Here is a 22930-nt window from a genome sequence, read left to right as displayed (position 1 = left end):
TTTGGGAAGAGAAAAATCTACTCTTTTAAAAAAAGTTTTATTGACTTGAGATACAGAGAAACACCAATGAGAAACATCAGCATGGATCGGCTGGCTCTTTCAGGCCCCCTAACGGGGATGGAGCCCATAACCTGAGCAAGTGCCCTGACCTGGAATTGAACCAGTGACGTCTTGGCGCGTGGATCAACACTCAACCACTGAGCCATGCCTGCCGGGCAAGAAAATCTACTCTTCCATCTCCAGGTGGCTGATGCGGGGAAGGGCTCTGACTGGCCCGGCTGGGACCCCCTGTGGGGAATACCGGTGGGTTTTATGCCGCTGTAGGTACCTTCCCCGTAGGAGAAGCAGCAGGTAAGGAACGTAGTGGGAGGTGGGGGGAACCTCTGCAGCCAAGCGAAGGGCTCCACTCCCTCATCACACCTCCCCGACGGTCCTCCGTGACCTGCAGAGGGCCATGCCTGTCAGCGCCCCCTGAGTGACGTTCTTATAGGATGCGCCATCTCTGCCTGGGCTTCTCATGTTATACCGGCTGGCCCATCCAACTGCAGTGTGCTTTGGACTGACAGTGAAGGATGGATAAAAGCAAGTGCTGGGCCTATCCCGGCAGGGCCAGGGTCCAGGGGCGTGTGTTTGTAACAAGCTGGCCCAATGATCGTGCCGTGGCGGCCCGTGCCACACACTGGGAGGAAAGTTGCACAGGATTATGTCAGAGAACGGAAGGAGGAAGAGGTTTTGCTGCTTGTTTGTTAAGGACTGACTTCCAGTCGTCTGCAACAGTCATTTTCATTTAATGAGCAAATGAGTGGAGGGGTGAGCAAAAATCCAAACCCAACCAAACCAAGCCAAAACAAAGAAAATATCACCGGGACTGGACGGGGGATGGGTGGGAAGGGAGGGAGTGGGAAGGGGAGAGTGAAAAATCAGGGAAACACAGGTGCAGTGAGGGGGTGGCGTGGGGCAGGGGGGGGGGGGGGAAGAGAGAGAGGAAATTCGTTTCAGAAAGGCCACTTTATTGATGGAGATCAAATGAAAAGCCCTCCCTCACTCACGTCAGTGGCTTCACTGGGCATCTGAGACGGCGTGGGCAGGCCTGTGGCCAGCTCCACCTCAGGTGGCCGCGTAAAAACACGTCACAGCTCGTGAACATTCACAGACGCCCCAGAATCCGCCCAAGGCGGGCTGTGCGTTTGAAAACATTGTACAAAATATGTTAGGTGGGAGAGGTCCGCTGTGCTGTGATGTCTGCAGGGCGTCCTTTTAGGGTGACCGTCCCCAAAACATTACTTACTTATTGCATGAAACCTCTAGAAGGCAGAGCTGTACAAAAAAGGAAAAGAAAATCTAAACCATTTTATTTTAAGAAGAGCAGCAACTGGACACTGCTTTTAGTTCATTTAAATTTTCTTTCTCAAAAATACATTCCTAAATATACAAACTATACAATCTTGTCATTTTAATGCTGGTTGTTGTTGTGTTTTTTTTTGTATTTTCGTTTTTCTTTTTTTTTTTTTTAATAATAGAACCCAAACTAAAAAAAAATCTTCATCTTCAAACCACAGGAGCGCTAGAGGACGTGGGACGCAGAACCTTCATATAACACCACATAAATAACGGCGGCCCAGCCTCTGCTCACAGCAGGGTCCCCGGGGCCGAAGGAAATACTTTTCTGGAGCTCAGACGTCGTCGGCGGAGAGGGTGGGGATGTTCATCCGCGGCCGCGTGAAAAAGGCCATCTTCTCCCTGCGACAGAGGCCACGCGGTCAGGGCAGCAGCTTCGCCCTCGCCTTACAGACACCACGGGGGCAGGGCAGGGCGATCCTTGGCGGGGGAGCCATGCTGTACGTGGGAGGATGTGAGGCAGCATCCCTGCCCCCGCCCCCTAGATGCCTGTCACAGCTCCCCCACCCCTCCTTCCAGTGTGACAACCAAATACGCCCCGAATTGCCCTGGCCGGTGGCTCAATAGTTAGAGCACCAGCCCTCGAACTGAAGGGTCTTGGGTTTGATTCCCGGTCAAGGGCATGTGCCTGGCTTGCAGGTTAGGGCGCGTGCAGGAGGCAACCAATTGATGTGTCTCTCTCACACTGATGTTTCTCTCTCTCTCCCTCTCTCTCTCTCTCTCTCTCTCTCTCTCTCGCCCCCCCCACTCTGTCTCTCTGAAAAGAAAAAAAATCCGCGGGTGAGGATTAAAAAAAAAAAAAGTACCCCGAATCGCCAAAAGCCTCCATGGGGGACCCAAATCATTCCTGCTTTGGGGGCCATTAGCAGGACCAGAGGCCGTTAGCTAAAACCAGGGGCCTGGGCTTAGAAGGCCCTCTGGGCCACTTCTAGTGCTTGTGTTAGATTCTCAACTGGTTACAAACTGAGCTGTTCTGGCACGGTCACACAGATCACAGTACACTTTAAATGTTTCCTCCGTCTTATCTGAGAGGGCGTCACAAGTCTAAACGCAAGGCCCGCCATGGACGGGAGGCCAGGACAGAGGGCACCGGGGGCCCTCCTGCGAGAGCAAGAAAGCGCGTCCCCGAGGTCCCGGCAGACGCAGGCAGAGCCAGGAGGCCCGCCGGGCACCCGCAGCCCATCCTCCGCAATCAGCAATCACTGGTGACGGGAGCGCTGAGAGGAAAGGCCGGAGCAGGTGGCTCATCCATTGAACAAGAGGAACTAACGATTTAGCTCGAGCTGTTGGGGACTGAGAGACAGCCAGGGGCAGCGGTGCAGGCACACAGACCGCCAGGGTCGGCTGGGCAGGGGCTGCACATCTGTGACAGCGAGAGAGACAGGTCCGTGGGACAGGGAGCAGGGGGCCGAGGCTGGGCAGGCGGGTGGGACAGGGAAAGGGAAGGGCGGGCGGGCGGCTGGCCGGGCACCCACGTGCTTACCTGAAAGACTGCACTTCTGGGGGCTCCTTGCAGCTCTGGCCTCGGAGCCTGTGCACGTCCTTGGCGGCCGCCCTCATCATCTTGTCGGTCTGCAGCTCACCTTTGTGCTCCGCGCGGTCCATCTGCAGGGCAAAGCGAGCAAAGCCGTGAGCCTGTGGGGAGTCCTTTGGGCCTCTAGAAATGGGCTGGCCACGGAGAACCTTCTAGTACAAAGGGGGACTTGGTTGTAGTCAAGAGGTCTGCGGGCCACACCCAGGCACCCTCACCCTTCCTGTTCCACTGTGGGACCCTCTTGATTCCGAATGATGAGGCCAAGTGGTCCCACGATCTACGACAGTGGCCAGGTATCGGGTGGCAGGAACCTGAACCCCTGTGGGGACCCAGGAGACGGGCTATCTGGTGAAATGTGTGCTACTTCATCTATCTAATCCTCAGGGCCACCAGAAAGGTCGAGTCTATAATCACCTCTATTTGACAGCCCAGGAAACGGAGTTTCAGACATGTTACACATTGCGGACCAGTAGTTTTACTAGGTGTACCGGTTAATAATGCAGATTTTTTTTTTTTAATAGATGGAGTTACACATATGTTGATATATATGCGATTTGATATGTATGCTGTTTTGTTGTATTGACAACAAGCTTTGAAACTTCAAATGTCAAATTTGCTGAAGGTGCTAACATCATAGATATTTTTACACTTAAAAATGTTGAATTTCGTGCCAAAAAAAGAGCATTTGCGGGAAATTATAATTCATTACTTTATTTTGAAGAAAAGTGCTGCTGAATACTTCAGGAAGCTTATGGTGAACATGCTCCATCTCAAGATACTTGTGAACGCTGGTTTAAACACTTTAAAAGTGATGATTTCGATGTGAAAGACAAAGGACGTCCAGGTCAACCAAAAAGGTTTGAAGACCAACAATTACAAGCATTATTGGATGAAGATGCATGTCAAACTCAAAAACAACTTGCAGAAAGGTTAAACGTTGCTCAGCAAACAATTTCTGATCGTTTACAAGCAATGGGAAAGATTTTAAAGGAAGGAAAATGGGTGCCACATCAACTGAACGAAAGACAAATGGAAAACCGAAAAGTCATCAGTAAAATGTTGCTTCAACGGCACAAAAGTCTTTTTTTACATCGAATTGTGACTGGCGATGAAAAGTGGATTTATTCTGAGAATCCCAAACGCACAAAATCATGGGTTGATCCAGGTCAACCATCAACATCAACTGCAAGGCTCCAGCACTAGTCCTGACCCAGGAAGTCCAGCACCACTTTTCTGCTCTAAGGCATCACCAGCTGCACCAAGAGCTGGGACTTCAGCGGATGGCCCTTCCAACAGTCCAGGCAGGCACCCTCTTCACGGTGCCCGCTGCATTGCCTGGCTGTGTGCAGACAGAACTAGCAAAGGTCTGGCATCCCTGCCCTGGGTGGCAATCCGGGGGTGGCAGGTGTTATAAAAATGAGGCACAATGGCCTCTATTAGCCCAGTGTTGCTTCCTTTTTCATGGTAGTTTGGGACCTGTCAGCTCAAAGCCCGCTAGTGCCAAACTTAACATTTTTACCCATCCAGTTGTTTTAAACACAGCTCGGACAAGCAGTTTTAAACCACTTAGAAGCTGCCTGCTTTGCATACTCTGTGAGGCTAAGCTCCACCCTGGGGCGTCAAGGACCCCAAACTGCTGCAGCTTTGGAGCTCTCTGACCCAGAGACACCTCGTGGTGCTGCTGAGTGACGTCATCACAACCCCCCCCCCCCTTCTCCAACCCCTTCTCCTAGGAGCTCCCTTGCCCTCCTGCCCTCCAGGTGTGGCCCCAGTCAAATTGTCTCCGGGAGGTCCCATGCTGTGAGGGACTTCTCCGGCATGCTAACTTGTTTGTGAAAGCAGCGCCACCCTGATAAAACGCATGGCGTGCTACTGCCATTCCCTCAAATTCACTGCAGGAGGACGGAGGACGGAGAAGTGAGCAGGCTGTGTCCCCTGCATCTTAGTCCTGAGCCCTGCATGGTCCACCCCTCTCTGCTTGGGCGATACCTGCTGGGTGGGACTGCATGGGCAGGCACCGGGCGGGTCACTGTTCTAGGTGAACTGCTAATGTGTGCTCCAGCCAGATGAGGTGCCAATGTTTGGTGAAGGGTTGCACAAATGAATAAATGTGAATGAATAATAAGGGCTTGTGCACATCAACACGGAAATGCAGTAAAAAGGGCCTGGCTGTGAGGTCAAGAGTTGGCTATGGCCCTAGCTGGTTTGGCTCAGTGGATAGAGCATCGGCCTGTGGACTGAAGGGTCCCGGGTTCCATTCCGGTCAAGGGCACATGCCTGGATTGCAGGCTTGATCCCTAGTAGGGGGCGTGCAGGAGACGGCCGATCAATGATTCTCTCTCATCGTTGATGTTTCTCTGTTTCCCTCTCCCTTCCTCTCTGAAATCAATTAAAAAAAAGAGAGAGAGAGGCCCTAGCTGGTTTGGCTCAGTGGATAGAGTGTCATCGATCTGCGGACTGAAGGGTCCTGGGTTCGATTCCAGTCAAGGGCACATGCCTAGGTTGCAGGCTCGATCCCCAGTAGGGGGTGTGCAGGAGGCAGCTGATCAAGATTCTCTCTCATTATTTTATTTTATTTTTTTAATATATTTTATTGATTTTTTTTTTTTTTTACAGAGAGGAAGGGAGAGGGATAGAGCGTTAGAAACATCAATGAGAGAGAAACATCGATCAGCTGCCTCCTGCACACCCCCTACTGGGGATGTGCCCGCAACCAAAGTACGTGCCCCTGACCGGAATCGAACCTGGGACCTTTCAGTCCGCAGGCCGACGCTCTATCCACTGAGCCAAACCGGTTTCAGCTCTCTCTCATTATTGATGTTTCTCTCTCTCTCTCCCTCTTCCCTTCCTCTCTGAAATGAATAAAAATATATTTAAAAAAAAAAAAAAAGAGTTGGTAACGTTTACTGGGCAAAGGGAACCAGGGGCGGGACCTCTCTCAGTGGGCCTCCTGGTTGGACAACCCATTCAGAGCTCCAGTCTGTGGTGTCCCCCTGCTCCTGCTGCAGCGGACGGACCCCCGGAAGGCGGGCGGCACTCACCTGCTTCTCCAGCATCCTCAGCAGCAGGCGGAAGCGCTCGTCCTCACGCAACCCCGGGGGCAGCTCCTTCTCCCCGTGGCTCCGGGCCTGTTCGAGCTGCTCCTTGAGCTCCCTCAGCACCGAGATCTCCTGCGTCAGCTGGCTGTGCCAGGTCCGGGTGGCCTGCAGGTCTAACTCCAGGTCCAGCGAGGTGCGCATCAGGCGCTCGTGGCGCAGGGATTTGAAAGATGAAGGCTGTGGGGGCGGGAATGGCTTTGACTACTTAGAAATCTTTCAAAAATGCCCCCCAGCCCCTCAGCCTGATTTCTCCCATTCTACAGCCCATGTTTAGTGAGCATGGTTATGTCCTTGGTTAGAATGTCTGTAAGGAGGATTCTCCGAAAGGTCGGGGCCTCTTAGGGGGACCTTGCGGAAGGCGGCAGCCCCTACCTTGACTTTTCCAAACAAGTCCGAGCCCCCGGGGTGTTTTACTGGAATAATCTCTATGTTTAGTCCTCACATCCGACCTTGTGTAAAGCATGTGCTCTCTCAAGGATACTCACCCTGCTGATTGTATCTAGAGACCAATTTTAGTTCAAGCTGTTGTTACAATAAAAAGCTAACGAGGCAGGCAATCGGGGCTGTTTTAGTTGCTAAAGCTAAACAGTCCCTTAGCCTTCTCTTTCACAGAAATGTGTGTCAGAATCATCTGTTCATCCGTCGCGCAGGGTCTGCTGGTCAGCCCCAGCAAGGTCCCAGGCCGGGTCCTGGGCACTTGACTCCATGACCCCAGTTCATTTGCACAAACCCTATGAGGTCCCTCCCGATTGTTACCACTGCACAGACGAGCTCCCAGAGGTTGTCACACGTTGTGAGTAGTAAAGCGGAGATTCCACCCCAGGCAGTGGGCTCCAGACCCCATCCCTCACTCCCCACACGGTGCCTGGCTCCCTGCTCTGTGTCCTCAGCATCCCCATTCTCAGTCGGAGCATGCTTTTCTGTCTCCTGCCTGCAAGTCATTTCCTCAATGCAAGTCTGTCTGCCCCCCCTTCTTGACTTGGGGTTCCTGCAATGGGCATCTATTGTTTCTGCGCGTGCAGCATCTACTTCCCCAGTCTCACAGGTAACCAGTCATCTTCCCTTGGGGACCCACGCCTCCTCCATGCCCAACCCACATGGTTCCTGTGGGGCTTCAGGGATAGGAACTCGACCTGAACCTGGCAAATCAGAACCACAGTGATTGCTTCAGGGGTTGAGTATGTTATCTCAGCCCAGATAATAAAACTCAATGCTGGGACCTTTGCGAGCGCCTTGGGAAAAAGGCAATGTCTTTACTCAGAGATTCTTAAGCCAGCAAGTATAAACCTAGAACTGATCACAGTCATCTCCACCATCACATGGAGTGACCCTGATTAAGAATTAAGCTAAAAAAAAAAAGAGTAATAGTAAGCTATCTGGAGGGAGCAATGCCGTGGGAGGGGGGCTAAGGTTTGAGGACATTCTTTCAACTCCTGCATCAATCCATGTCCGAGACTAGTCCAACGTCCTGGAGTTTCCATGAAATGAGCCAATAAGTTGCCCTTTTCATTTTCAAGCTACATTTGAGTTCTTCAGTTATCTGTATGTGTAAGATCCTGAGTAATACTAGTATAATCATTAACTCTCCTATCAAAACCGAGTGATGACTTAAAAAGAATGGCTAAGTGACTGTGGGAGGCTGAATTATAAGTTGGCCCCCAAGATTCCCACCCCTTCGCATACACGCCCAATATAATGCCTGCCCCTTCAGAGTGGGTGGGACCTGTGAAGATAATGGCTATCACTCCTGTGATTAGGTAACTAATCAGTTGACTTTGACTTTAATCATGCTGGGTGGGCCTGACCTATTTAGGTGAGCTCTTAAATGGTGAACCGCCCTTCCCGGAGATCTGCTAGCCTTAAAGAAGCAATCTCTTAAAGTATGGAGAGGGCCACATGGCAAGGACTAAAAATTACTTCTGTGCGTTGTGAATAGCTCCAGACCTGCAGCTAGCAAGGTAATGCAAGGTAATCCATCATGCCAGCACCCCAAGGGGGCGGGGATGTGACTCTTGCCCTAGTCAAAATTCCAGATGAGCCAGTACCCAGATTTCAGCCTGGGGAGACCCTGAGCAGAGGGTCCAGCTAGCCTGTGCTGAACTCCTGCCCTCTGGGAACTGTGAGAGAACGTATTGTTTTAAGCTGTTAATTTATAGTAATTTGTTATGCAGCAACAGAAAACAAATACAATGGCCAATAAAGGGGCTTGAGAGATGGTACGCAAACGGCTACTGTGAGACCTATCCTCACTTATACCTGCACAAGTACACTCTCAGGAACACCACAGAGCTCAGTGTAGAAGTTCTGTAAGGCTCGTCCAGGGCGACCGCTGTCCAGGCTGTGCTCATAAATGAGCAGGGCCAGGAAATCCACTGAGGAACTCTGTGGCTCAAGTTCCCAAAGCAAGAAATGCAGATTCTTTGGCTTTGCTCTGACTGATGTCCGATCTCAGAACCGTGCCGGAAGCAGACAGAGGCATAGCTCAGGTAGCGAGTGGAAGGATGGCAGCAACCCGGGCCCAGGCCCAGCCTCTGGACTCTCCTGTCCCTTGGGCATAGAGGACCCGAGGGAAATGAGGGCTCAGACCACCGTCAAGGGCTCCTTTAGCAAGCCAGGCCCTTGGCTGAGTGGAAAAGGAGGTCAAGAAGGTGGAATTCTGTGGGGCCGGCCTGGGAAGAGGGTTTGGGGGCACACAATGGCATTTTTCTGTCCAGAATGCCGAGGAGCCTGTTGAAAACGCAGTTTCCAGGTGCCGAATTATACTGTCTCGGTGTGTGGCCTTGGAATCTGCACCATCGACAAGCTCCCCGGGAGACCCTGTGGGACCCGCCAGAAGACGAGAGGGGGTTGGGGACTGAGTGGGCAGCTGGCCGTCCCTGTCCCCCGAGGGAGGCCACGCCCAGCTTCTCCCTCAGCCAGCACTCTCTCCCTTTCCTGTGCACCCTCCTCTGCACTGCCTTCTCCTGCTCACTCTCATTCTTCCTGGAGATTCACGGGAGGGGAGGCGCTTGACAGGGGACCAGCTCCTGACTCTGGTCTCAGTGGATCTGCAGGGGACGCAGAGGAGCCTTCCCTGCAAGTTCTTTCACTCTGCTCTCTCTCCTGCTCTCCCTACTTCTCCTTCGGATACTCTGGCAGCCAGGTTTCTCTTCGTTCTGCAGACTCAGCGGAACTGCTGCAAAGTCTGAGCTACATGCATCTCCTGCAGCCCTGGTGGGTGAAAGTCCGGATCAGGAGTCAGTCCCGGGTCTGATGCCACCTGAGCCCGGTCCCTCAGCCACGCCTCCATAAGGAAAGGCGAGATTTCGCCACAGCGACAGTTGAGGCCTCGGCCCCGCGTGCTTCCAGCTGCCCTGAGCGAAGTCCGCTCACACCCCTGCCTCTGGTTGGTGCTGGGGATGCCCGGCTTCTCTGCCAGCTGGGAGGGCTGTCAGAACCTCGACCCGCTCAGCCAGCTGGACACACTGACTAACACACGAGCGGTCTCATGTGAGGCAGGCTCCCAGTGGTGACCCTGGTATCTTTGGTGATTTCCACCCAGGAAGGCACCCTTCTAGCTAACCGATTCCTCAGGATAATGATGTTACCGTATTTTCCAGTGTATAAGACGACTTTTTAACCCAGGAAAATCTTCTCTATGCCCAGTCGTCTTATATGCTGGAAAATACGGTAATTTCCCCTACGGCACGTTCCCCAGGGCCGACTCAGGCCTTACAGTTCGCAAACTTCCAACTGCAAAAACCATCACCATTGCAAGAGCGACTTGTTCACACCAGAGGCCGAGCAGCAACGGTCAGACACCCGGGCATGTGCCTGGGGAGGCGAGGGTGGAGCGGCTCGCTAGTGGCTCCGAGGAGTCCGCCTTACCCGCTTCATGCGGACGCTGCGCCGCTCCAGAGAGTTTCGAACAAAAGGTGGCTTCTTGGACAGCGTGGAGCTGTCGCTGTCACTCCGATTCAGCTGCAGGAGAAAGCCATGGAAGTCTGTGAATGTCCGAGTGCATTCGGAAGAAGCACGCGGGGCCAGGAGGGTGGCGGCGTCCCCAGCCCAGCCGGCCCTTTCTCTCCGGTGCAAACACTCAAAGTTCTGTTCCCTAGGACAGTGGTTGGCAAACCGTGGCTCGCGAGCCACATGCGGCTCTTTGGCCCCTTGAGTGTGGCTCTTCCACAAAATACCATGTGCGGGCACACACATACAGTGCGACTGAAACTTCGTGGCCCATGCGCAGAAGTCGGTTTTCGGCCTGGGCGAGTCTATTTTGAAGAAGTGGCGTTAGAACACTCAAGGGGCCGAAGAGCCGCATGTGGCTCGCGAGCCGCGGTTTGCTGAGCACTGCCTAGGACTGCAGGAGGCAGCTTTCCTTTCCAGGTGAATGTTCATCGAGCATGTACTTGGCACAATGCACGCTGCAACCTGCTACACTCGCAATATCTCATTTAATCCTTCCAACAACCCCGTGGGATTGACAGTGGTTCCATCTGAGCCATAAAGATGGGCTCTGTAGGCGACAGGGAAGATTCACACAGTCTGGTGTCAACCCTACCATACTGCTGCCAACTCGCCAGGCGTACCGACACGGTGAGGGTAGCCGGGATGTGCACCCAGAACTGTGAGGTGAAGGCCACCCCACAGGAAGCAGGGGCTGTGGGAGGGGGCAAGGGCCACACGTTTGCTTACCCGGCACACGTATTGGCTCTGGGGTCCAGGGGAGAAGGTCTTGGAGCGGATGATGGTGCTTCCTCGAAGAAATGGCGCTGGGGATGGCGTGCCCACCCGCCGGTCCTTGGGCCGCACCACGGTGGGCGATGGGGCAGGGGTCTCTGTGTTGGTCTCTTTGTCCACCTGAGGAAGAAGTCACAGCTTTGAGGCCACGGAGTTTTAGCCACCGGCCCTGGGACGCTCCCCACGCCTGTCACTTCGCCTTTGTTCCGCAGACACAGCTGGGAGCTTCTTGGGCGCCCACCTTGCCCAGCCAGGACAGCACCCCAGGCCCGAGTGCCGGCCCCTATTCCTCCAGGACACTGTGGTTGGTGCTGGTGGGAGCATATTCGGTCCCCAAACAAGCTCCTGTGACAGCAGAGGTATCTGAAGCTCCATGGCCTGCACGCCACACCCCCAAAGCCACACACATTTTGTCAAAGCCACACCAAGGCCTCCATTGCCCCAGCCAAGAACTGCTGATGTTTTATTGGAATTATGGAGGCAACCGGCACATCTCCTTACTTAAACCTGCGGACCAGGTTTTCTTTTCTTTTTAACTTGTTTTTTAAAATGTGTTTTTATTGGTTTTGAGAGAGAGAGATAGAAATACTGATGAGAGAGAAACTTCATCCATCGGCTGCCTCCTGCACGCCCCCTACTGGGGATGGAGCCTGCAGCCCAGGCATGTGCCCTGACTGGGAATCCAACTGGTGACCTCTTGGTTCCTGGGTTGATGCTCAACCACCGAGCCACACTGGCCGGGCTAGGGGCCCAGGCTTCCTGTCGTCCCTTCACAGCGGTCACCAGTAAAGGTGAGCGGACAAACACCACGGAGAGGCAGAGCCTTCACAGCACCTTTGTGTCATTTTGAACAAGGCGCCCCCTTTGTCTGGAGAGACTTCAAAATGCCTTCCCCTTGGTGTGGGCCAGAAGGCAGCCCTGGATGCTGCTGGGCGCCCCGTGGCCGGGCACCTCTGCGCCATGCACAACCTTCAGCTCCACCCCCGGGTGCCCTGCCCAGCACAATGGGAGCTCCATGGCCAGGAGCCCTGCAGGTGGAAGAACAGAGACGGCTGTGGAGAGCGGGTGCTGTTATCACACGTAACCCGAGAGCAGCAGGGAAGCAGGAGGCAAGGGAACCTGACCCTCGGGCTCTCTTCTCCTCCTGCACTTGGACCCAAGTGAAGAAATACATTCCTTCAAAACCTTAGAGCCTGTCTTCGAGGGGAGTATTACTGTGTCCAGCTCAGAGACAATGAAATGAAGGCTCGAGAGGGATGAAGCCGTCTGCCCAGGATTCCGCAGCTGGGGTGTAGCAGAGCCTGCATGTGAACCCAGACCCATCAGACTGCAAAGCTTGGGGTCCGACCCGAGAATCAGGGAAAAGGCAGATGACAGAGAGAGGAGGGGGCGCGTCAGCTTCTCCGGGTTCACTGTCAAGGAAACGAGCCAGATTACAGGCAGGGACACTGCCGTACGCCCTCTGCTGGTCACTCCGTTGGGGGGTGGGGGTGGGGAGGGCTGTCCCTGATGCTGGAGGACAACATGTGACTCTGAGCCTTTAGTGATTGCCTGGGCTCAAGGACTGAAGGCTATTTCCCCCAAGTCAGCCCTTCCCATAGCCCCAGCCCTCCCTACCTTTACCGCTGGGCACTCTTCTGTATCTGGTGAGGATTTCTCGGCAAAAGCATCCTCCCCTCCCTCCTCCGCTGCGGTCTCGTTGTCACTGGTCTCCTCCTCGAACCTCCTGTGATGACAAAGAACTTTGATTACTCCCCCAGAGTCCACTCTGACCGGCCTTTAAACCCTTCAGGAGGACACATTTTGGGGGGGGGGGGGGAAGGGAGGAAATCAATTTTAGTGCCTAGTTAGACGAGTCTTGACCAATGTCATTCCTCTGTGTCATCACTACCAGGATACAGACCACTCCATTACCCGGAAAGGTTCCCTTATCCCCTTTCTCAGTTAACTCCCCCCACCCCAGCCCAGCGCTGATCAGCTTTCTGTCACTACTGATGAAATCTGATTTTTCTAGCATTTCCTATGAATGGAATCAGACAGTATGTGTTCTTTTGTCTCTGCCTTCATCTGGTGACTGTATCAATTCAGGCTTCTTTATGGCTGAGGAGCAGTCCATTGTACGGATATGCCACCATTTGTTTAGCTCCTGGAGGTGAAGGACATCTGGGTGCTTCCATTTCTTAGCAACTGCAAATAAAGCTTCACGTGGATATAGGTTTCCTTTCCGTTTCTCTTGGATATTGTCAGTTTGCCACAGCTGCCCTAACAATACCACCCACGGGGGTGGCTGAAAATAACAGAAATTTGCCCTAGCAGTTTTGGCTCAGTGGATAGAGCATCGCCCTGAGGACTAGAGGGTCCCAGGTTCGATCTGGCCAAGGGCACATGCCCGGGTTGCGGGCTTGATTCCCCCAGTATAGGGTGTGCAGGAGGCAGCCAATCAAGGATTCTTTCTCATCATTGATGCTTCGATCTCTCTATCTCTCGCCCTTCCTCTCTGAAATCAATAAAAAATATATATTTTTAAAAATATATAAATAAATAAACTATAGTTAAAAAACAAACAAACAAAAAAAAACACACCAGGAATTTATCCATTGCCGGTCTGGAGGCTAACAGTTCAAGATCAAGGTGTGGCCAGGTTTGGTGTCCCGAGGCCTCTCCCTGTGGCTTGCAGATGGCCACATTCTTGCTGTGGCCTCACGTGGCCTTCCCTCTTGTGTGTGCACGCTTGGGGTCTCTCTGTGTGTCCAAATGCCCTCTTCTTATAAAGATACCAATCCTATTGGATGGGGGCCCACCATAACTCTGACAACCTCGTGTTAACTTCATCATGTTCTAAAGGCCCATCTCCAAAGACAGGCACCTTCCGAGGTCCTGGGGTCAGGGCTTCAATGTATGAATTTTGCAAGGGACACAGTTCAGACCATAACAGCTATATACCTGAGAGTGGAATTGCTGGGCCACACAGTAAGTAGGAGTTTACCCTTTTAAGAAACTGACAAACTGGTTTCCCAATGTGGTTATGCCACTTGACATTCCCACCAGCAATGTTATGAGGAGTCCAGTTCCCCGTCTAGACTTGGTATCGTCAGCCTTTACATTTAGTCATTCTCCTGGGTGTGTCCCCACAGCTCACTGTGGTTTTTAATCAGCACTCTCCCATAAAGAATCTTTTCATGCATTTATCGACCATCCATATATTTTTCTTTTGCAAAGCGTCTGTTAGAACCATTAGCCCATTTAAAAACCGGGTTGTCTTGTCATTATTGAGTTGTAAGAATTCGCTCTATATTCTGGATATTAATCCTTTGCAAGTATTTTCTCCAAGTCGGCTGCTTCACTTTTTAATCTTCGAAAAGGGTGTCTTCCAAAGAACAGAAAATGTTGATGGCGACAAGGTCGGATTTACCAATTTTTTAACCATTTGTGCTTTTTATGTCCTATCTAAGAAATCTCTGCCTACCCTAAAGTTGCAAAAAAAAAAAAAAAATTCTCCTCTATTTTCTTTGAGGAGTTTTATTAATTTCAGATTTGATGCTCAGCCCCATGATCCATTTCAATTGAATTTTTGTACATCACGCTCCAGGTTTCTGTTTTCTATATGGATACCCAATTGTTCCAGCATCATTTGTTGAAGAGACTTTCCTTTTGGTGATGCTCTTCAAAATTACCCTTTCCCCAGGGGCTCCACGGTTGGAAGGAGTTGCTGTGACAAATGGACTGCATTTGTTAATTAGTAATTTATTTCGATTCCCATCTTTCCTTCTCAAAGACATACATAACCGCCAGGCTTCTGATCAGCATGAGACAGAGTTACCACACTGAGCAGGAGGAATTCCAGCCAAAAGCAGAAAACCTGACATCTAGTTAGCTGGCTCGGGGAGACTGTGGATAAACATAAACTCTCCCTCGGGACTTTCCCAGTGCGGAGAACAGACCCTGGATCTCTACCCCCAGCCCCGCGATGAAAACCTCCTCTGCACTTAGATGGGGACTTTGCTCTCCCTCCTTCACACCCGCAGCCTGTCTGTCTCCTTATAAAAGAGCCATTATACATGGGAACATGCCAGGGGCGCCTCCCCAAGAATTCCGCAGACGCCACATTAACCACCACTTACTGAGGGCTTAATAAGCTCCAGGTGCTACGCTAAGGCGCTGCGACAGTGCAGCCGGCGGTGACGGTCTCTGTTTTATGGACTGAAAAGCCGAGGACCGGAGAGTTGAGAGCCCTGGTCCAGGGTCACGGGCTGCTAAGTGGGGAAGCCTGGTTTTCCACCCAAGTTTGTCCAAGTCCACTAAGTGCTCAACCACGAGGGAAATCTCTTTTTGACTGAATCTGATCTAAATACATCCAGGAAGGAAAACACACACACACACACAACCCTCAACTGGAAAGAGAAAAATAATTAAAACAGGCATCTTTTCACCCTTTGGCGTTGCAAAAAATAAAAATAAAAATCTGATAATCTCATGGGCTGGTGAAGGTAGGGAAAACAGGCTAATCCCTGTGTGTGTGTGTGTGGGGGGAGGGGGGGTGAATTAGAGCAGGCAATTTACACTCTGAAGTCAATTGAGCAGTCTCTGCTAAAATATCCTTGATTCAGTAAGGCAGCTGGATTATACTGATGGCAGAGAGGGTGCAGGTTTAGGGGAACTCATAAGCACCGCTGGCGGGAACACTGACGAGTACAATCTTATCGGAGAGCTATTCTGCAAGGCCCTAGACAAATACACACACGTTCCCAAGGAGGTCAATGTAAGGATTTTCACTCCGGCGTTGTTTGTGGTTATATTATCCTATATTGTTGAATACTTTCAGAGTTTTGTTTTGCTTTTGAATCTAAAAAAACAACAACAAAAAACCACACTAAAATCTAGTCTTCTGATTATGGGCACTAAAGAAACCCAACCCCCGCCTCCCCCCAAAAAAGAGGCGGGTGTGGCAATGGCACCCTGAGCCTTGGGTGCTGAAGGAGGGAATGGGAATGAGAACAGAGGGCAGGTCTCTCGGAGGCCTCGGCACGTGACGCCAGAGCTGAGGGGGTGGGGGGGCAGCAAGGCTAGTTAACATTCCAGGACCCAAAGAAGCCTGCAGCCGGAGGAGGGGGCTGCAGATGGGTTTTCCCCAATAGGGCAGCTCCGGGATTCGCAGCCCTCTTTGTAAGTCAGTGTCTAGGGAAGTCTGAATGGCCAGGGGTGGGGAGAGAGGGGGCCACAAAGGGAGAAAGAACAGAAGGCGGTTGCTAGGCAATGGAGTGAAAAGTCTCAATGCAAGCTTGGAATTTGGGGAAAACCAGTGATCCTGTGCCAGGGTTTTGGAAGACAGGTCCTAGGCCTATTTCCGGCATCAGACTTCTGCCTGTGTGGATCCCAGCCCAGCCTAGCAGCGAGAGAGAGCGAGAGCGAGAGCGAGAGCGAGAGAGAGAGAGAGAGAGAGAGAGAGAGAGAGGGAGAGAGGGAGAGAGAGAGAAAGAGAGAGGGGGGGGAGGGGGAAAAAAAGAATGGAGACAGGGAGGTGGGGGGAGACAGAGGAGAAGGGATTGGGAATGAGGGAGACAGAGGGGAGTGAGAGAGGAATTGGGACAATTTAGAGAGAACCCTAAAACAAACAAATGAACATTAAAAAATTCAGGAACCTTGCCATACCCTTCGTTACATGGAGGACAGTAAAGGAGACTACGAGAGGGGTCAGACTGAGGGCCCAATCCAGCCTGTTCTGGACCGTCCATGCTATGAATGGTTTTCATGTTTTTAAACGGCTAGAAAAAAAATCAGAAGGGTGCCATTTCATGATGTGCAAACAATGTGACGTGCAAATGTCAGTGGCCACAATCAAAGTTTCGGTGACGGGGACACGGAGGCTGCAGTGCGTGCCAGCTCTGGCTGCTTTCGCAGTAAAACGGCCGAGCTGAACAGGCCCAGCAGATTCCGGATGGCCCATAAAGCAGACACTTACGATTTGCCCTTTCCAGAAAACATGCGTGAGCCCTGGAGTAACAGATCGTAAGCAAAGACTCCTTCTGAGAGCAAATGTATAATTTCGGGCGAAATAGAAAAATACAGACGACGTATGGAGGGCCTCCTGTGTGTTGTGTTTATCATGCATAATGGCTATGTTTTATTTATTTATTTTTAATATATTTTTATTGATTTCAGAGAGGTAGGGAGAGGGAGAGAGAGAGAGAGAGACAGAAACCTTAATGATGAGAGAGAATCATTGATCGGCTGCCTCCTGCACGCCCCCTGCTGGGGATCGAGCCTGAAACCTGGGCATGTTTCTCTCTCTCTCAACAAATCCTCAGGTAAGAATTAAAAAAAAAAGGTAAAAATGCTTTGCCCAAGGTTACACAAAAAAAACGATGAAGCTGAGAGTTGAGCCCTTGCCTACATCACTGTTGCTTAAGGTGTGAGAGACCTTTCTGTCTGGTTACAAGGGATTAAATTAAAGGGCCCTGAACTGCACAATGAGACAGCTGTCTCCGCTTCGCTCTCCGTCCGATTACATCACGGAGGGTCTTCACCGCTAGCTCAAACACTGACCAAGCTTCCTTTGTAACACGGGGAGGGAAGACTTCCGGCTTAAAACTGTAGCCAGCAATGCATCTAGCTACACTCTAATACTCTTGCTTTATTTTCATTGTATTTAATTTTGCACGGTCACTTTCTGGCCTCAGACTTGGCCTCCTCGGTGTCCACTCCCACTTTCTGCCTTAGTAACAGAACCCTGATTTTTGTACCCAACTGAACAGACCTCGTTTCCCAGCATCCCTTGCAGTTAGATATAGGCCAACTGGCTTTCAGGAATGCTCTATGGTTAAAAGGCACTCTTTCGTCCTCTTTCCTGATGCCTGCCTGATGGCTGGTGACTCAGCAGCCACTTTGGGCTATAAAACAGCCTCCAGGATAGAGGGCCCACAGTGAGGACAGCGGAGCAGAATGAGAGAAGGCCTGGGTTCCCAGTAGCACCTTGCAGCTAACAGATGAGCCCAGGATTGCCTTCTCCCATAACAAAGAAATAAACTGTCTGTTTAAGCCGTTCTTTCTGCTCTGTTCCTTGTAGTCGAATGCAATTCCTTACGGAAAAGCCTCCAAATTATGGCAAATTATACTTATTTTCCACGGACAGTGGTATAAAGTTTTAAAATTTTTAATCCAAAGTAAATGTAAGTGATTCACGACAAACTAATAATATGAGATGTGAACTAGCATGAGTGCCTCACAGAACACAAATGACAAATCCGGACGGGATTTTGGAACCGAGTACCAGACCACATACAGCCTTGCTGCCTGTGCAGAGCCCATGAGGAAGGGAGTTTTCTGGGGGCGGGGGGGGGGGGGGTTCACTTCTCCTGGTGGTGCCCGCCTTCAGGGAGTTCATCGCTGGGCCCACACCCAAGCCAGATCAGTTCCCGAGGCCCAAGGGCACCCTTGCTTACCAGCTGTCTCCCAGGTCCTGGGTGCTACTCCTTCCCTCCTGCCTCTTCTCCAGCTCCACCGCGGTCTGTTCCAGCAGAGCAGACACGGCGTCCTGCGGAGACAAAGGCCGATGGGTTCCCTGGCACACTGTGGACGCCGCCCCTCCTGGCAAGAACTGGAGCTTCTCAGGGTGTGGCCCTCCCAGTGCACCGAGTGGGTCCGCAGCTTGCCCCAAGGTCACGTACATTGGAAGTACAGCGCTTGGCTCTTCTCCCTGCAGTTCTCCTGCAAATAACCCTGTGTGTGGACAGTTTTAGAAGACAGCCCCGTTCAGTAGTTGAGGGAGACAGAATTAGAGGCCTCCGGTTGTAAGGAGATGACAGTGCTGTCAGGGAGACCATCACAGGAACCATCAGTTACAAAGCAATGGGATAGGGACCATGCCAGACGTTAAGGATGGATGGTGGGGAACAGAGAAGCAACGGCAAAGTCAGCTTGAGGGGGATGCATGCAGGGAAGGCTTCCTGGAGGAAGAACATCTATACTGAATGGTATCTACAGTGAAAAAGCTGGTGTGAGTTAAAGGAATTATTTAACCCCTTCCAGACTCAGTTTCCTAACAACCTGTGACAAAGGGTTGTTATGAAGATTATAGGCATAAGGTACGCAAGAGTACCTAGCTCATAAATGGCACTCAGTAAGTGGCTGCTAACAGCAAAGCAAAACTGACCTTTTCTGGGCCCAGGGTGAATTGCAGATACAGTTGGTAGTACAAAGCCAGATTGTCTTTTGGCGAAGGAAAGAGGAACTAAAATCAGCCGAAGGCCTGGTATGTGCCAGGCACTGGTCAATGGCTTACACGTAGCATCTAACACTGAACCTTTGCAACCATCCTGGCTGGGAGGGATGATGATTATTCCCTTGAGGGAAGGGAAAGAGAAAACGAATGTGCCTAAGGTTCATGTGACTTATCCAAGAACAGGCTCTAGAAAGCAGCGGGGTCTTTTTGTGAAGACCTTTGCCAGCTCATGGTCACGTGTTCGGAGTGCGGGAGACACGGGTTGGCGATACAGCTTTGTTGCTTATTAGATGTTTGTCCTTAGGTAACCTTTCTGAACCTTGGTAAACTGTACATAATCAGGACAGTGCCTGACAAAAAAGGAAGTACAGAAAATGATGATGATGACGAAAAATGAGGAAGAGGAGGAGTAAACAGATTTAATTCTGACCCTTCTCCTTACCTGGGTGACCTAGCCCATCCCCTCCACTGAAATTCTAGGCAGTGAGTGCCCAAAGTAGCCAACTACCGATGGAGGGCAGAAGCATTACAGAATCCCTAACATGCTCTCGGGGACCCCATTAGGACCCCATACACTGCTTCACTCTGTGTTCAAGGGCAACTTCATTGCTCAACAGAGCCCTGGCCGGTCTACGTGGCCAGCAGATGTGGGCTTTCCAAGTGCAGGAAAGAGTGTAAGGATAGTTCATCGGTTAAAGTGTACTGCACTAAAATGAACATCCGTATTTTTTAATTAAAAAAAAAAAAGGCAAATGTAAGATTTTTCAAGAAAAAACAGTAACAAAACAAGACATCATTGATCAAGCACTCTTTACAGGTACTCCTTCAAAGCTTCCTAACAGCCTTTTCTGACCCAGATCACATGTGTAGAAGCTGACAGGTGAAATGACTGACCACCGTCACCCAACTAAGAAAGCCCCGGTCTCCTGCCCAGGCGGCGTGACTCAGTGGTTGAGCGTCAACCTATGAACCAGGAGGTCAGGTTCAATTCCCCGGTCAGGACACATGCCTGGGTTGCGGGCTTGATCCCCAGTGTGGGGTGTGCAGGAGGCAGCCCATCAATGGTTCTCTCTCATCATGGATGTTTCTGTCCTCTCCCCTTTTCCCTTCCTCTCTGTAATCAATAAAAATATACGAAAAAAAAAAAAAAAAGAGAGAGAGAGAGAAAAAGAAACCCCTCACCCCAGTCTCCTGGCTCTTCTTCCCATGGTTTCCCTCTGCCTCTTACAGAAAGCCTCCACTAGGCACATAGTAGGGTCTCAATAAAGGCTAATTTTGTACCTTCCACAGTTTTTTCTTTTCTTCCCCAATTCATTTTTAAAATGCCGCGAATGAAGGTTTTCATCACACAAGTTGTATCAGGGCAAGGAAAGCACAGACAGGGAGGGCACATCGGGAAGGAGAAAGCTGCAGGTTGGGGAGATCTCTCCTACCCTGTCCCCTCCCCCTGCCGCCCCCACCCCCCTCCTGGGAGAGGCCACTGCCTCCAGGGGCTGCTTGTGCTGGAGGTGGCCCTGCTCACCGTGCTCTCAGGCCCGGGGGTGGGGGCCCGGGCTCCCCCTGGCTTGGGTTCCCTGCTCTGTTGCTTCAAGTATTTGTAGCTCAGGAGGTTGTACCAGCGAGTCGACCTCTCCCCAGACCGGCACACCTCAGCCAGGCTGATCTGGGCGCCTCCCTGTTGAGGAGGGAAAAGGGAGAGTTAGGAGCGGGGCTGACAAGGAAATCTGGGGAACTTGGCTCCTGCATGGAAAACATCACTCCAGGCGGGACAGAAGCTTCCGGGGCGAAAGAGAGGGCCAGTTGTTAATCATTTCCAACAATGACGCAGTCACTAATTATCCATTCATTGGTTTACTCATTTGCCAAAAGTTTATTAAATGTTTATCTGTAGGTACTGAAATGGAGAGATCCCTAGGCTAGATTGTTAAAGGGAAAAATAGGATAATGCAGAACAGAATATATAGTGTGCCACATTTCCTGTAAGAAATATTTGAGGTGCAAGGGGGAGTGAACATGATCACATGATCCTATGTACAGCAAGAAATAATGGAGAGAGAAAAAAGAAGCCAGTGAATGTGGTTACCTATATAGTAGGCGGTGGGACTGGGGTGGACAGGATGAAGAGAGGAGGATTTCTCTGTAGTAAACCTTTTTAAATAATTTTTCTTTGAATCATGTAAATGGATCCCCTAAGAATAAAACAAACTACAACAAATTAACGGAATATAACCTCACAGAGAGAGGAACTGCCATCTACTATAAATTACATCTTGCCTTCAGAGATGATAAAATGTGAAAATGACGCGTACCCCAAAATCTGTGCTATACACAAATGTCAGGTGATGAAAAGTTGCAGCAGGGAAAATAACACAGGGGAAGGGGATAGAAGGGGATAAGAGTGGAGGGGGAGAGCGATTGTCCACAGGGTGGCAAAAAGACCTCACTGAGCCCTAGCTGGTTTGGCTCAGTGGATAGAGCTTTGGCCTGTGGACTGAAGGGTCCCAGGTTCGATTCTGGTCAAGGGCACATGCCCAGGTTGCAGGCTCGATCCAGTAGGGGGCGAGCAGGAGGCAGCCAATCAATGATTCTCTATCATTGATGTTTCTATCTCTCTCTCTCCCTCTCATCTTTCTCTCTGAAATTAATAAAAATATATATTTTTAAAAAAGACCTCACTGAGGTGGGTGGCATGTGGGTCAAGCCCAGAATGAGGCAAGGGAGTGATTGTCTTATCAGTATTTCAGAGAAGAGACAGCAAGTACAAAAGCCTGGAGTGGGGGAGCTTGCAGGTGTATTCAAGGGCACAGGGAGGCGGGAGCAAGCCTTGGGGCTGAAAGCCAAGATAACAGGAGCAGGCAGAAATGGGGTAAAAAAAAAAAAAAAAAAAAGGTTTTGTGAAGCATAGGAGAAATAATATGTTGGTCTATTGACCGGCCAGATGCAGTGGAGGCGGCAGACCTGAAGACAGGCGAGCAGGATCACGGTGGGTGTGCTGTCTCTGAGAGAGAATGGCCTGAGATGGGGGTGGGGAGCGCCCATCCTCAGAACCAGGAGAAATGGCAGGACCCAGGAGACCAGCCAGAGCGGGTGGAAGCTGTGGGAACTCTTCTGGCTCCTTCTAACCTCTCAGTGAGTGAAGCCAGGGCCTCGGCGGAGGGTGGGGACGGAGCTGCTGGAGGCTGGAGGAGAGAGGGCCAGAACTCAGCATTGGGAGGAGCGGGGAGGGAACCGTCTATGGAGACGAGAATAGTGCTGAGCAGCATCAGGGCTCATGGGAGCTTCGAGACATGATGTTAAAGCGACGCCACCCAGCACAGCTGTGTGCTTCTCCGGTTGTGCAGGTGGAGAAAGTACACTTCGGCAGGCCTGGGGCTGTGCCATGCGGGGGTGGCAAGGTGAGAAAGGGTGGGGAGCCACTGTGCCGGTTAACCACGAACCTGTGGCACTGAGCTCAGTGGTCGGGGGTGGCGACCAGGGCCCCACTGGACATCCCGAGACCCGTGATGCCACGCTAGAGCATCTGTTAGGGCTGTGGCCTGCGATATTGGGGAAGGCAGGCCACGTACGTCTCCAAACCCCTAACCTGGGTCTGGGGACGTGAGAGACACGCACAGTGACCCTGTGAGAGGTAGGACGGTGCGATGGCTCTGCATAAGGGACGTGGGGTCTGTGTTCACACCCACACTCACTGGATGGCCCGGGTAAGTTACTTAGCCTTGATCCCTTGTCTGTCAAACAGCGGTAATCCTAACGCTCCTTCCCAGGGCTGCTGTGAGGATGAAGTGAGACACCGCACACTCAGTTCTCAGCCCAGCGCTAGACACACTGACACACGCAGGACGGGCACTGCTGTGGCCTGGCCGATGAGATGGCTCAGACTCTGCAAATGCAGCCGTGCGGGCGCCTCTGCGTGGAAGCAGACAGCCCTCTCCCCTTGTGTCTCACTTCCTCGCCTCCTCC

The 22930-nt window shown here is 51.5% G+C and overlaps 1 protein-coding gene across 3 annotated transcripts in view; it reads right to left on the bottom strand.

Annotated features, from left to right (window-relative positions):
• Nucleotides 1–1336: 1336 nt before the first annotated feature.
• The window catches only part of WWC1 (WW and C2 domain containing 1), a 123597-nt gene continuing 102003 nt past the window's right edge, over nucleotides 1337–22930 (bottom strand). For all 3 annotated transcript variants that reach the window (XM_079771933.1, XM_079771934.1, XM_079771935.1), the window contains exons 16-23: nucleotides 20493–20645; nucleotides 18192–18283; nucleotides 12370–12478; nucleotides 10708–10872; nucleotides 9898–9990; nucleotides 5974–6207; nucleotides 2882–3003; nucleotides 1337–1740 (exon numbers count right to left, since the gene is read on the bottom strand). In XM_079771933.1, coding sequence (XP_079628059.1) covers nucleotides 1674–1740; nucleotides 2882–3003; nucleotides 5974–6207; nucleotides 9898–9990; nucleotides 10708–10872; nucleotides 12370–12478; nucleotides 18192–18283; nucleotides 20493–20645 — 1035 coding nt within the window. In that variant the 3' untranslated portion in view covers nucleotides 1337–1673. The remainder of the gene's footprint in view (nucleotides 1741–2881; nucleotides 3004–5973; nucleotides 6208–9897; nucleotides 9991–10707; nucleotides 10873–12369; nucleotides 12479–18191; nucleotides 18284–20492; nucleotides 20646–22930) is intronic.

Source organism: Cnephaeus nilssonii (assembly GCF_951640355.1).
Source record: "Cnephaeus nilssonii genome assembly, chromosome: 5".
Lineage (NCBI taxonomy): Eukaryota > Metazoa > Chordata > Mammalia > Chiroptera > Vespertilionidae > Cnephaeus > Cnephaeus nilssonii.
This window is presented reverse-complemented; position numbering and strand designations above follow the sequence as displayed.